Source organism: Gavialis gangeticus, unplaced genomic scaffold (assembly GCF_001723915.1).
Source record: "Gavialis gangeticus isolate Ggan-Ray unplaced genomic scaffold, GavGan_comp1, whole genome shotgun sequence".
In the NCBI taxonomy this organism is placed as follows: Eukaryota; Metazoa; Chordata; order Crocodylia; family Gavialidae; genus Gavialis; species Gavialis gangeticus.
The window spans coordinates 5,209,054-5,223,999 of record NW_017729011.1 but is presented as its reverse complement, the minus strand read 5'-3'; the positions used below and the strand labels follow the sequence as shown (position 1 = coordinate 5,223,999).

Below are 14,946 nucleotides of genomic sequence, written 5' to 3'. Positions count from 1 at the left end.
TGGGGAGAAGATGGTACTGGCCATTGGGAGGGTTGGTTAGGGGCTGGGCAGAGGGAAGGTTGAACAGTGCCATAGCATGGGGCGGGGAGCGAGTGGGGCCACCACCCCAGGCACTGAAGAGAGGGGGCATTCCAACTGGGGCAGGGAGTGGGACAGAACCACAAGTAGCTCGTTTGAGGGGGGCTCGGGGTTGGGGAAGGGCAGCTCCCACTGCTGCGTGCACTCCTGGGCAAGCATGGCAGGGTGTGTGCCCCCCAAATCTGTGTGCAGGGTGAAGGTGGGCTGCCACTGTGGGCTTTGACCCAGACACCAAACTTCCTTGTCACGGCACTGAGAATGAATAATGGCAAGATCCTCTGCAGCACTAGGGAAGTGTCTGCCCCAATGTGGCTGCAGTCTTGTGGATGAGGAAGGTTGGAGTCCAGAGCACACTGGATCCCTGCCCAGACAGACTAGGAATAAGGTGCTTGCCACATGGCTCTATTCACAGGCTGTGCTCTGCCAGGTGAGTTCTTGTGCTAGCTGAAACAGCAACACAGGGGTCTTTGCCAAGATATCTGAGCCCTGTAACCCCTGGCCTTACCTTTCCATTTCAGAGGAAAAATAAAATCATGATTCTATCATCAGTAGGGGCCCTGGGCATTGCAAATGCTTCCATTGCCTTTTCCTTTTGCAGCTGCCACATAAACCCACTGTAGAACCTCAGCAAATTAATCCTCTACTGCTCCTGGCTGTGAAAGAAACTTTCAAAGTAAAGGGCACAGCAAGGTCTACCAAGGCCAGCTGAAGCAAGAGCTATGGAAGGAGCAAGTAGGTTCACTCATTTCACAGGGGGCTTTTTTCATTTGTCCAGTTGATTTGTATGTGTGGGTGGGCATTGAATTAGAAATCTCAGGTGTCTGCCTGAGATCTGTGCTGCAAGCCACACAGTAATCATGTGGTGCACTGTTTGGGAGTGATGCAGAGTGTCCCTTTCAAATAGGAAATAAACCCTGGAGGTGTAACAGTGGGTTTGGACATTGAGACCAGTGAAAACAGTTCTCAAGGTAACTAATGGGAAAATGGGAGACACAGGTCTGTTGTACCCCATCTTGCTGTGCTCAAGGCACAGCCATGGCAGGAAGGTCCATGGGGAGCCAGTGGGTGGTGTTCTGCTGTAGGAGGGTATTTTGGGCACATACCTCATTGGGCACCGTGACCCCATACAGTCTGACGAAAAGGTTATCTACACCATTTTCAAAACAAAGCAAGAGTTTCTGATTCTTCAGCATCTGGGCTTGTGTCTGCTCCAGCCTGGTCTCCTCCTGCTCCAAATTCTTCTTCAGTTCTTCCTCCAGTTTCTTTGAGCTGGCAGGGAACATACATGCTCACACACACGCCCACATGGACAGCCCCAAGGAGCTGGTATGAATCATAGCTATTACAGACACTTTCACAGCTCCCATCTGCATGACATCTGGATGCACTTTAAATGGCTTAATGGAGAACTGACAAGGTGTCCCAAATACTGTACAGGGAACAACTCCACCATAACTCCCTGCAGCACAGCACCTTTACTCCAGGCAGGGGTGAAGATAATCTGACCCCAGAGACCCATGTCTGAGACTCTGGAGTCCACAGCTGGTGGACAGGCTTAGCAAAGAGATATGTCCTACACTGCCTGGCTTTGATGCATTTCCTGCAGAAGCAAATTCCAACAGTGAGTGCCTGCTGTTGAGAATGCCCTTGCTCTTCAAAGCTCGACTTTTCTTCTGCACAGCTAAGTGCAGCTGGCATCTCTGGGTCTCAGACATGGCTTGGAATCCTCTGTTCCCATTGTCATGTCATGGCCTTTGCAGTTCTGTGCACAGGATCCAAGGATAAGTTTGGGAGTTAGGTGCACACAGATGGACTGCAGGGCAGGGAGTACTACAAATGCTGTGGTGAGTGGAAGGAAGAAGGAAGTGGTGACTTAGAAGATATCAGCTCCCATCTTCACACCCAGGACACCAGAAATGTACAGCTGATGCTCACAACAGTGGAAAATGACCCCTATGCACCAGAAATGCAACATGTTACCTCCTGGCCTAAACCAACCCACCGGGCAGGAGATCTGGGTGCAGAGAATCTGGCCAGGGGGTGGCAATATCACAAAACTCTTCTATGAGCTGCACAAGGGCTGATCTTGTACCTTACTAAGGTTGGGGTCTGGTGGAATTTCAGCTCAGCACGTTCCAGTTCCAGCTCCCTCAGTTTGGCCTCCAGTTCTTTGCGCTTCTGATCACATTCCTTGATCTGTTGCTGCAGATTCTCTGTAGACTTCTGCTGGGCCAGGAACCTCCCCGAAATATCCTGGCCAGGGACAAAAAGAAAGGCACCTCGAAACAACATCTGGTAAAAATCTGGTAAATGCGAGATCCCAGCTGTAACCCAGAGTATTGGGGGCTTCAGCCAGCTGGAGCCAGCCATTCAGGCTGATAGCATGGAGCGTGCCAAGCTCAAGTTTGTTGCCAGTTATGAGGTAAAATGGTCCATCTCAATGCACAGGGATGGCCTAAGGCAGCAGTCAGAACACCCCAAGAGCCAGGCTCTGGTCTTTCAACAACTGCATATGCACTAATCTCAGTGCAGTTCTGCTAAGGGTTCTGGAGACACTGAGCTCCCAGTGGGCATGCTATGACTTACGAGGGATAACACAGGTATTAGCATAGCCACTTCTATATGCATGTTACATCATCTCATTAGCACAGACATACCCACTATCACAGCACTATTCCTGCCTGCAGAACAGGCCTTACACAATAACATGAGGCGCACAGACAGGGCTGTATGGGCTACATGGGCAGGAGCTTTCAAACTCCATAAAGAACAAGCTAATGCTACAGTCACTTGCAAAAAAACTCTAAGTGCCAAAGCTCCCCAGACAAGCAGCAGAACATGCCTTACCCAGAGATGTGAGCACTCCACTGCACACTTGACTTTTTCCACATCAGAGGTCACCCGGCTCTGATACTCCATCTGGGCTTTGGAGGGCTCCAGCTTTACACCTGTGTGACAGGAAGATGCAGCAAAGAGAGAAACAGCTAGAGCCTCCCAAGTTGTGGGCTGGAGGGGTGGGGAGATGGGGGCAGGGACAGGTGGGACAAGAGGGAACAACATCCACTTTGCTCTAGAGCATCCAGATGTCAAAAGGTGATAGCTGTATGTGCAGCAAGGGGCATAAAAACCCTAAGGGTACATTACAAACTCCCAGCTGAGCTCAGATTGGAGCTGAGCTGAACTCTAACTGCTGGAGAGAGATTTCCAGTTTCCCCACAGACTCCAAGCCCTGTAGTGGGATGACAGGTGGCAATCCATGCCACCAATGGAACACCCAGTTAGACTTGTTCTCTTGAAAGACACATTCTCATTGGCTAATAGGCCCCATTTCCAGCATTTCCTGCCCTCCCCTTTAGCCCACAATGACCTCATCTCATTATTATAGGTCCCATCACACTATTGCCATCCCTTCCCTTCCAATGCAGGCACCCTCATTCAGCATGAGGGTGCTCCAGAGGTACCACCAACTTCCCCACCCTGCACTACCCCACCAGGAGGCTTCTGTGGTGCAGGGAGCCATGTGCTGCATTTTACCCAGGCTTGGGAGTGATCCTGTCCCCTCCAACCCCAAATAGCAATATCAGTCTCCCTTTCATGGCAAACCCCTCCCAGCTGTCACCAGGAAATGCAGGACCACTCCACTATGCTCATTGTCTGCGGATGCTGGGAGTATCCTTCATGTGGAAGAGATATAAACCCAGTGGGTTTATAAAGTAGCCCAATGCTGTCTGCCTCAGACAGTGGCCAGCACTGTGGAGGACAGGACGGGCTGTGGGACCTCTCAGAAGTCAGCTCCCAGAGGAACCAGTTCCATTAGGGCTGGGCTGACAGGCCACCTGTTCCTGTGCCTGGGGGCAAGTGTCCTGCCTGACCAAAATACACACTCACCTTTCAGCGACTCCCGAGGAAGCAGGGTGGGGAAATCCATGTTGATATCTCGCCTGGTCTGCCACAAAGACATTTTGAGGGGTAAATTGTTTGCACGGAACAAGCCAGGCAACCTAATCCCAGATTGTATTTATTTTAGGAAGCTGACAGCCACAGCCCAGACAAGAGGGCTGCCCTCTATGCTGATTGTCACAAGCCAACCCATAAGTCAAACCAAAGGCACCCAGTGGGGGCCCCAAGATGGTCACCAACATTCCCTGCTGGGGCTGGTTTCCCCTCTGTGAGCCCACGCCAGGCTGCTCACGGGTTGAACTGGTCCTTCGGTGCCCACCACTCCCACGGGCTCACCACTCTTCTGTGCCTTTCGGCCGTTGTGTCCTTGACCCGGATCTTATCAATTTGCTTCTTTTTGAAATTTAAGGAATTCTCTCGGTACTTTTTCTCTGCAATCAGCTGCATCTCCATGTTGGTCATGTCTGCCTGGAACACAGCACAGCCATTGAGAAAGATGGAGGGAAGAACAATTGTCAGGGCCTTGAGCACCTTCCCTTCCTGAGCTCACTGGCTGTATGGCCATAGCTCTGGTGAAATGCAGCCACCTTTAGGGCAGAGTGGGGCAGATAACTGGCATATAGCTCATTGCACATCAGTGGAGGAAGGCAAGAAAGGGTAGAATTTTGACCAAGGACACCCAGTCAACTATCCTACCCTCAGAAACATGTCACAGAGGCTTTAACGTCCGTGTAGGAGAAGCAGGACTTTGCTTTTCCAAATGCCTCTCTGCTAAATCAATCACATGGGATGAAGGATTTGAACATAATCTGACTAGCTGGCTTCTAGTGCTTTCAGCAGCCTGTCGCCACCTCTGTCCTCCCACAGTTGGGGTGCAGCTCTAGAGAGAAGTGGAGCAAAGTGGGCACAGGAAAATCAAGTTTGTTTTGCTCTTTATCACAAAAGGACTAACCAGAGGAGGGGTGTCAAAATCCCCAGGTTGGTTGCAGCCCAGTAGAAATGCTGGGCCTTTGAGCCAGGAATTTCCAGTACCTGGGCAGGGTTCTCACCGTGGCTGCTTCTGTTGCTTCTGTGTTATCCAAAGCCATGAGCTTCATGCCCCTCAGCTCCACATGATAGACTTCCACCATGTGCTGAAGGGCATTCAGTTCCAAGGGCAGGTAAGCTAATTCCTAGGACAGAAATGCACACTGCGTCACAGCACTTAGTGCCTAGAGGAAGGTGGGTGTGACACAATCCCCCCCTGCCCCCGGTGTAGCAGAGAACTCCACTGGAGAAAAAGATCTTTCCTGCACAAAGCAGCACTCAGCTCTGGAGAAAAGCGGGGCACTGGGTCTGCAGCTGAGAGCAGCTAGGAGGGAACAGAGCTCTGCCACAACCCACTCTACCTCTCTCTATGTTCCTCCTCCCCACTCAGCTCAGCATGTCTCAAATATATATCAAGCCTTTTGCCAATTAGAGATTCCAAAACAGAGTATATGCTGTCACTAGCTTCAGAATAATGGAGCTACTGCAAACCATTAGCCTTGGTAGGAGCTGAAGAAATGGTCTTGTTTTCCAGTTACAATCAGGACAAGAGTATTAGGCTTGACAGGGAGCCTCAAAAATGCTAACAGGCTCAAGCAGAAGGCTGCAACTCAGCCAAGAGGACAGCAGCACTATGCTGTATCCAGCAGAAGCAGGACCCACTACTCCCTTGGAGAGGCAGAGGGCTGCTGGACGGCGAACACAAACACATACACACACACCTCCAGCGCAAGGGAACATGGAGCTGGCTCCTTCACTTTCTACAGCCCACTATGAACTTTGGAGAAGGGTCTAAAATGTAGCAGGAGGAAAAAAGCAAACAACCTCACCTGATCTGCCAACTTCACCAGGAAACAATTGTTTCTGTGATTTGCTCAGGTGCCCCCTTAGATTCCTGCTTCACCCAAAGGCTCTGACATGGAACAGATGAGGAATGAGACAGCCATGGGCAGGCCTTGGATCCCCCCCAACTTCATGGGACTGGGTTCAGGTCCTAAGGCCAGGCAAAGACTCATGGGCTCCATGAAATCTGGCCTCCACCTTTATTTTGTGAAAAGAGTGGGTTGCATGGAGCTTATGGAAGTGGGGAGGGAGAGGGAGAAAGGAAAGGAAGGATGAGTCAGTGGGCTCTGGGGTCAGCCTCTGAAGAGTAGGAACTGATGAGACCTTTCCCAGGTCTCTCTAGAGAGTGGGGGTAGGAACCCCTTGTGCACAAAGGGAATGGGTAACCCTCAGGTAAGAAATGGGGAAGCAGCCAAGCTAGCTTCAGAAATAGCCCAGTGAAGGGAGCCTTCCCCATGCACACAGAGCTCCCTTCACGGGAGGAGGAGGCCCCCCTTGCCAAGCCATTTCCCAGATCGCAAAGGAGCCAGACCCTACTGCAACAGAGCCCTTCAATGCAGCCCTGGCTACTGAGAGCCAGGGGAAGAGAAGGGGCTGCAAGCTGCTGAACCAAAGGTGCCTGTTCTGGGCTAGAAAGGACAGACAGAGCAAGCAAGAAGCAAAGAAATGATGGTCAATAGCTCCAGCTTCATAGCTGAACTACTTCGTTCTACTCCTCCCCTACAAACAAAAAATAGAGCCAGTGTCCTGGCCAGTGGTTCCAAGGGGACAGGTCTGAGGCTGAGACTCTGACCCAAAGATTTTACTAATATGAATGTCTTTTGCCAAACACCACCACACCTGAGGCTTGATGGCCTTTTCCTGTGCAGCCTCACATGTTCCAATGCTGGCTTCTCACTGCCTCCTGTTCCTCAGCCTGAACCCCCTGTGGGTTTCTCACTGCAGCCTTATGCTCTGTGATACCACCTGCAACAGACTCCTCACTGCAGCACTGTGCAAATGCTGCATTGTGCACTGCAGACAGCTGGGCTGGTATTTACCAGCTCAGACCAGAAGCCTGGATTTTGTGAGAGAGACCATTTGTCCTTTCACTAGCACATTCAAAGCAGGTCATTCCACACAACATGGGCAGCTGCTCTAAGAAGGGAGAGTCTGGGGCTTAAAAAAGGAGGTCCTTTCACACATCTGGGCCTGCACATCTCTGAGACACTGCCAGGGTGAACAGAGCTACCCAGACAGGAGCTGACCTCAGTGAGTGAGTTACAGGCAGAGATGGCCCAAAGCCAAAACCTGGATCTAAGCACCCATGAGCCCTGGGGAAGCTCCAGTCCAGATCTGACCCTTCTGACTAGTTATCTGCTAGCACTAGGACAAACCCTGAAGAGCAACAGGATTTGCATTATCAGCTACATTAACCAGGGCCCACTGGCCTCAATTACAGAGCAAGGGGTTGTTTCTGCTACTGGTGAGTGACCCCCCTCTGGCCAAACTCAGAACTGCTCCTTTCTCCAGTCCTCAGCTGCCAAGGGTCCTGCCTGAAACTGCCCTGGTTTCTAGTCCCATCTACTAATCTTCTCAATCTAAATTGGCGAATTGGAGCCTAATACTGCTCATGCCCAGGCCAGTGAGAGGTTTGGCATGAGCCCATGGGGGTAGGGTGGGCTTGCAGGTAGGCATCATGCCCCCATTTACCAACTGAGGGTTATGGAGGGATCATGCAAAAGGTGGGGATGCTCACGTCCTTCAGGAAGTCCATCATCTTGAGGTACAGATAGTAGATCTTTTCACCAGTACTGATTTTCATCATCATTTTCTCTATGTTATTCTCCAGCTGGCGAATAATCTGCAACACAGAAAGGTCTGGAGTAAAGGTTTATGCTTCCGCTTGGCATGTGGAACTGACCCAGAGGCCTAGGGTGAAAGGATGAACCAGCTCAGAGCCCTGAGGGGGAACTGGTTGGGTCTATTTAAAACTCAGGGGCTGTCTAGGTCCAGAGCCCTGTGGAATCAGGCAGCCAATTGGCTGCATGCTTCAAGGAAGGCAAGGCTAAATATTGCCACTGACAAATGCAGTGCAGCTAGCCCGCTGACTTCTCCATGCCTAGGTTACTGTCTCCATGGCCCCACTAACTGGGGTCTTCACACTTGGACCTGCCTCCCGCTCAGTACCTTGGTAGAATAGATTTAATTGTTCCATGTTCTTCTGCATTGCCCCTGCAGGGGGCCAGACCTAGAGTATAATGAATAAGTGGGCTCAATCCCTTCGAACAGGAAGGGGCCAGGGTCACTCTGTAGCCACTCATCTGGCTGGACTAGAATTGGAAATGGACTCCAAAGGAGGTCCCTCATCTAGGCATCTGCAGATTAAGAAAGAGCCTTGGGATGTGGGGTCTTCAAGACAGAGCGCTGCATGGATAGACACCTGCATTAACATTCATGTGCACGAGCGTGCATGAGTGTGCACTTCCACCCAAACAGCATACATGTCAAACCATATCCAGAGGTGCTCAGTCTCCTGTAGTTCAACTACCCGAGGTCAGTTGGACTGACCAGCTTCTCAGCCCAATACAATTAACAGATCTTTCTTAGACAGTTGTTCTTCCCCTTGGAGCAGAGCCCTGGTCACCTGCATCTGTTTCTGGCACTTTTTGTCAGCTGCTTCCATGTCCTTCAGAAACTGCAGCCTCCTCTGCAGCCCCTCCAGGGCCTGGCCCCTTCTTTTCACTTCATAAAGCAGCAAGTTGTGCACATTTGTTTTGTCAAAGATGTAATTCCGCAGCTTCTCTCGAGCAGCCTGAAAGGACAGGGTGAAGCTCACAAGGTATCTGGAAAAGGGCTCACCCATGAGCAGCTGACAGGGGGTATGGCTCTGGGCATGGTCCTAAACCTCTCAACCCCCCAACCCCTTTGACCAGGCAGGAGACAAGGCTTGTTGGCACATCCCAGAGGAGGCGGAGGATTTCCCTTAGGCCTCCTCTCAGCTCCCCTCTAACCCTGTTTTTCTCAGTTCCATTAATGAGTGGAAAATGGCTGGGGGTGCTGGGGGCCTGCTCTGTGGTTACCTCTACTGTGCTCCTGGCTAAACACATCTTCATTTGCTTCTGCTCTTGGCATGCCTCCAAAATCATCATCTGGTCATGCTACAGGCAGGAGGGAGTCAGAGAAAAACCTAGGGTCAAACTCATAAAAATACTCTGTTATTCCACTCCCACCTTTGAGCATCATTTATAAATAAGCAATGCACCTTCCCTCTCTCCTCAGCAATGTGGGTGTCTTTATTCCTATGAATGATAACAAGGCAGGGAGAGGACAAAGCCCACAGAATTCAAGTCCCTTAGTTTTGATTGCCAAGACCAGTACAGATGGTACCCAATTTTCTGAAATGCTGAACAGCTATAGTACCAAACAACTCGCTGGGTGCCCTGAGTGCTCAGTGCCTTTGGGAACCAGGCCCAACTTGTGTGCCCAGAAGCTAGAGCTCTGTATTAGGTGTTAGTGACTTGGCCTTGGTGTCACAGTAGGCATGTATACACGAGATGCTTAACTTCAAATTAGCATAGTTTATGGTGAAGTAAGTATATGCTTCTACATGTGCACATACTTACTTCACAGTAAACCTCCCTAATCCAGAGTAAATTTGCTACCTGAAAATGCAAATAGCAAATTTACTTGGAATTAATAATGGCTCTGCAGTGCTTGTGTAGACACCAGACCTGGAGCAAAATCTGCTGCCAGTCAGTCATGTCCCCCTTCTCTTGCAGCAGGGAGCTCCAAGCCTCCTGCTCCAAGATCGCAACTGGGGAGCAGGGGGCTGAGCTCCATGGTCACAGGGTGTTGTCAGCATGGAGCCAGTGCAGAGCCAGCGCTGGGAGATAAGAATCTCCCAGCCCAAGCCCCCAACCAGGCAGCTCAGGTTGGGAGAAAAGGGTCTCCTAGCCCAAGCCCTGTGACTGAGGGGCTCAGGCTTGCAGATAAGGGTCTCCCAGCAGCAGCCCTGCAGTCACAAAGTTGGTGCTGGGAGCTCTCTGCTGTCAGGGGCTGGGGAGCTTGTTCCCTGCCCAGCTCTGCACGTGCAGAGCTAAGGGGGAACAAGCTCCCCAGACTGTTCTTCCCCTCCTCCCCCGCTCCTGAAATCATGGAGCTGGGGCTGTGATCAGACTGGGAGCTTGTTTCCATTCATGGAGCAGGGACAGGGAAGAAGCTCCTGTCCTGTTTTGGGCAGTTGCCTGGCAGCAGGGCCAGCCCTGAGGGTGGGTAAATCAGGGTGACTGCTTTAGGCCCTGCACTTTGGGGGCCCCATGGAGCTGGGCGGAGCGGCAGTGGCGCAGAGCTGGGTGGAGCAGTAGCTTTCCATCCAACTGCTCACTACCCCCCACCACCAACACTGATGCTGCCAATGGCAGCAGCAGCTTCTTCAGGTCCAAAGTGTGTGGGAACAGAGTGGAGGTGAGGCCCCACATGGGCTGATTGTCACCTGTCCATCCCGTCCCCTCCAGCAGCAGGCAGCTCCCAGGGTCAGGAGACAGCTGTCTCCTGGCCCTGTGCTTCCTGCCAGCCCCTAGGCTAGCACCCAGGGGGAGCCTGAAGCTCCCCACAGTAGTGTCAGGGACCCATTGCAGGGAACTGGGTGCAAATCTTTTCCCTAACCCTCAACCTGTCCAAAAAACCTTACTCCAAAGTAGCTTATACCAGAGTAAATTTGGGCTGGAGTAAATGCATGTGTAGACATGCCCAGTGAGTGGGAATAGCAGAGATGAAAATATGTCTTATCTCTGGGACCTCTGCATAGGTCTCATCTGCTGGGGCGGGGTGCCCTCAGTCAGACCACTAGGCCAGACTGCCCCCCTCCAATAAGCACTGTTCTGACAAGCCGTCTTGTTTGAGATGTTTGCATCACCCACACAGAACTGCCCCAGAGGAGCTGCAGCTGGCAGAGTCACCAGCAGGCTCTGCCCCATGGAGCTTGCACTCCATTCCAGACCCAGTGGATGTAGTTTAGCCCCATGGAGCAGCCCAGAGGCTGTGGTGCATAGAGGTTGCTGCTGGGGCCATGAGGTTTGGGCAGGGATGTGAATGCCAAGCAGGAGGTGGGAAGCAGTGTTGCCAGATATGCTTTGAGATCCCCAGCTGGGCAGCACCTGAAGAGGGCACAGTACATGCAGCACTGCCCTTCATGCCATCATCTCTACAGCCAGCTCCTTCCCCACACCACGCAGCTTTGCTCAGAAGGGCCCTGGGGACAGTGTCTCCTGTCCAGGGTGCTGATTGCCAGAGACCTGGGGTTGCTGACCCAGGTGCTGAAGAGTAACCAGGGACATGCCACAGGGACAGATTCTGCCCTACCCTAGCCTTGGAGTAGGTTAGTGCTGGCAGCAGTGGGTTTGGTGTTGGGTCATTTGCCTTGAGTCTCCTGAGCTATAGGAAGCCCTTCCCCATTGGCTGGCAGGGCCAGATTGGAGAGCCAAGTGTCCACCCTGCAGGTTTCTGGGAAGGGTGCTGGTTCCTAAGTAGGGGTAGGGGCTAGACCCCAGGCCAGCAGGGGTGAAGCTTTGGAAGTGTGGTTGATTTGTCCTCTTGCTGTTCCATTTATTTCAAACTTACCATCCAGAAGGGACAGCTTTGTACAGCAGCAGCTGCTGTGTGAGGGTGAGGGAAAGGAAAGGGATAGAAACAAACCTGACCCAAATCACCAGCAACGATGTCATTCCCTTATTATGAAGATTGTTCTCATAGACAGAGACAAACCCAGGCACCAGACATATGAAGATGGGACAGAGTCATAGGTACCTTCTGAGCAATGCCCAGCATACCAATGTTGCTCCGCACATTCCCACGCAGGAAGTTGATAAGCTCTTTGTTCTGACTGATCTTCTCCTCAATCGCCTGTACAAAGAGCTTTTTGCCTTGCTCTAGAGACAGAAGAAGAAGAGAGGTTATTCCAGCTCTAGGCACCACAGGAAAGGGCAGGATCAGGGCTGTCCCTCCAGCCAAGCTTGTTTGAATTTGGTATAACTCATCATCACTCTGACTGCAGTGGTGCTTTGCTGATTTACACCAATGGGATTCCCCAGCTTTCCTCTCTGTGCCCATCCCAAAGGGATACACTCTATAGAAACATCATCTTAGGCTTTCCTCTGGAAGGTGCCAAACTCCGACTGCCCTAACTAGCATATATGGGTGCTAAGAAGGTAGGAATGACCTACATTGAGATTCATTGTAGATATTCACACAGGCTATTGCCCCCAAGAGTGTCCCTGTAGCACCCATAACTTGGGGACAATGAAGTAGCTTCTCTCTGGGTTTTAGATGGACCCAGAATCCCTTCTGCCAAGGAGATTTCTGCTACGTACCCATCAGTGCCAGACAGGTAGGATCCATACCTATATAAGGGTCCTACTGCATCTTGGCACACAAGTTGGGCCTGGGGATTGTCAGTCATGGGATCCTCAAATCCACAACCTCACCCAGACTTTCCATAGCAGTAATGTGTCATCTCTAAAGCCCAATAACCCAACCCAGCTACCATCACATCAGCTTCACTGCTCCAGGCTGCAGTGTGTTTCTGGTAACCAGCAGCTCAAGGGGCTCCCACAGCCTTTCTACTCTTGCCAATTAATTTCAGCCAAAGGAGAGAGCATGACCTTGCAGTGAAATGATGGTACGCAGCTCCCGGATCTGCTGCTTGATCTCTCTTTTCTTCTGGAACTTCATGGTGGTAGTGGATGTCCCCACACACTTATCCAAGCCCTGGTTTCCTCCACAGAAATGGCTTCAGCTCTTTCTCTTCCACTGTCACATGGACAAGAATGTTTCACCTGTGGTGCCAGGTTTTACAGCATCCTTGTACTGTGACATCAGGCAGGTGCACGCATCACTGGGTTCTCAAGAGCTCCTGCTGCAGAACCCCACTGCCAGTGTCCGCAGAACCCCTTGCAGGTCACCACTTTGCCCTTTGCCTATCCCCAACTGGTGCTTTCTTCTTATGGAGCTGTTCTCCCACAGTAAAGATCAAAATTTCCTCAGCTCCTGGAGCCAAATCCTGGTCATTTGTGATTATTCAGGGAGCAGGCCACACCAAAGGATACTGTGCATCCAGGCACACCATTCTTCATTAGCCATGCCCAACCTGGGGTCAGTTTCAATACTTGCCTTCAACCCAATCTGCACTTTGACATGGAGACAATCTGTTCCCATCTTTTCCCCTCCACCCAAGGGTGGCAAGACCCAGAAATTGGTCCACACCAGAGGCAGCAGCAGTTCTATCACAATGTGGCTAGAAAGCCAATCAGGGACTCAGGAGACCTGGGCTCCATTCCCAGCTCTTCCACTGACTCATTATATGAATGCTAAACTATGGCCTCAGTTTTCCTCTCTTTAAAATGGTTATAATGACATTGGCCTTCAATGTAAAGCACTTTAAAAGCAGCTGAGGGAAAATGGTAGATAATAACTTATCATCATCACCACGACCATAATGTAGAGATTTCCTTGCTCAACAGTGTTCCAGAGTGACTGTAAAACACTCAGGCTGCTCCTGAGAGGTATACACTCAGACATTTTATTGGACTATGATGCTGCTTGGAACCTGCCCTGCCCAAAGGGAAGAATCTTCCTTGCAGATGGCAATGTGATGAGCTAGACTGTGCTTCCAGTTACAGGAGAAGGTCCCCTTAGCCTCACTGGGCTCCTCTCCAAATTGTAAGCTGACCACCTGGGAAAGGCCCAGTGAGAAGGGTGAATTAACTATGTCTTCTTCCAACTGCAAAGGTCATATAGGATCCACCACTGACTGACATCAAATCCAGCAGTTGGGAAGACGCTGAGCTTCAAGATGACAACATGTTTTCCTGGAAAACCTCTTGGGGATTTTTTCTGTAGGTTTATCAAAGTTCATAAATTATTCATAATTTAATGAGTAATTTTCTCTCCCCCAATATTTGGGCATAGGATTTCTGAGACATAAGCTGCCTGGACATACAAACAGAGGACTCCTATCTCATAGAGTAGCTGAGTGCAGATACAAAACCATCCCTGCTCCTCTCCCACTGTAGCTTTCAGCATTCAGTGAGGAACTTCTGATTCAGAGGCTGCCCCGCCATCTACCACGTTCAATACCTATTTGTAACAAAGGCCTGTCCCAGGGGTGGCTGTGACACCCCTTGGTGGCTACTCGGCCCTTGTTTACCCTGATCCTCCCCTTCCATTTTCCTGCCACACCTTGGTGTACTTATGCTTTTAAGAAAAGGGATCCTGCCCCAGGGATTCCTGAGTGAGCTTGCATCCATTCATGTCTTATTCCTGGGTCTGAATCTGTTCTGGTTCTGTCCTTAAGCCCACACTGGCTCCCCTCTCCACACTATTCCTGGATACCTAGTCCCTCCTGGGCACCAGACCCTCCTGGTCCCCCCAGGTGCTGGACCTTCTCTGATCATATCTTACCCCTTCACCCAGGCTCTGGCCTTTCTCCCAGTCCTCTCTGTCCTCCCTCTGCCCTGTTCTCAGGTTCTAGCCTTACTCCCAGGCCTCTGGCCTTGCTCCAGGAGTCTGGTAGGACCTCCTCCTCCCCTTACTTACTCACAAACCTCCATATGTTACCACATCTGTAATCTCTTAGGCATTATTCAGGAGCTGCAGCCATCCTACCTAGGAGTTGTGCTCTCAGCAGCCTCCAGGGCTAGACTGCCCACCCAGCTCAGGCCTGGGTTTATATATTGCAAGGCCAGTTTCCCCTCCCCCTTTTCTCTGTCATGTGGCTCCTGATTGCCCCCCTGCCACACCTGCAGGCTTCTTCTCTCTCAGCCTGCCTGCTCTTAAAGCAGCAGGAGCACCAATCCTGCTACACTACTGATGGACCTTTCCTTCAAGAATTGTTCTAGTTCCCTTTTTGACTGAGTTAAGCATTCATGACTTGTGTACTAATGTCTCCAGTTCTACAGGGATGAGAGAAAAGACTTGGGAAGAGAACATGAGACAAGGAAACAGAAAGTCACTTCAATGAGACAGCAAATATTGCATAAGGCAGTCACCCCAATGAGCCCTGATTTCCCACTCTTAAGTTCTTGTGCACACAGCCAGCTAAAAAAGGCCAGGACACAGACG

General features: G+C 51.0%; 1 protein-coding gene across 1 annotated transcript in view; it reads right to left on the bottom strand.

Annotated features, from left to right (window-relative positions):
- The window catches only part of CCDC183 (coiled-coil domain containing 183), a 22,997-nt gene extending 10,315 nt beyond the window's left edge, over positions 1-12,682 (bottom strand). Inside the window, exons 1-11 of the mRNA XM_019510937.1 lie at positions 12,489-12,682; positions 11,635-11,756; positions 8,910-8,987; positions 8,474-8,641; positions 7,586-7,690; positions 5,028-5,150; positions 4,315-4,446; positions 3,967-4,024; positions 2,926-3,026; positions 2,171-2,331; positions 1,182-1,347 (exon numbers count right to left, since the gene is read on the bottom strand). Of these exons, the coding sequence (XP_019366482.1) occupies positions 1,182-1,347; positions 2,171-2,331; positions 2,926-3,026; positions 3,967-4,024; positions 4,315-4,446; positions 5,028-5,150; positions 7,586-7,690; positions 8,474-8,641; positions 8,910-8,987; positions 11,635-11,756; positions 12,489-12,558 (1,284 nt within the window). The 5' untranslated portion in view covers positions 12,559-12,682. The remainder of the gene's footprint in view (positions 1-1,181; positions 1,348-2,170; positions 2,332-2,925; positions 3,027-3,966; positions 4,025-4,314; positions 4,447-5,027; positions 5,151-7,585; positions 7,691-8,473; positions 8,642-8,909; positions 8,988-11,634; positions 11,757-12,488) is intronic.
- Between the last annotated feature and the right edge of the window lie 2,264 nt (positions 12,683-14,946).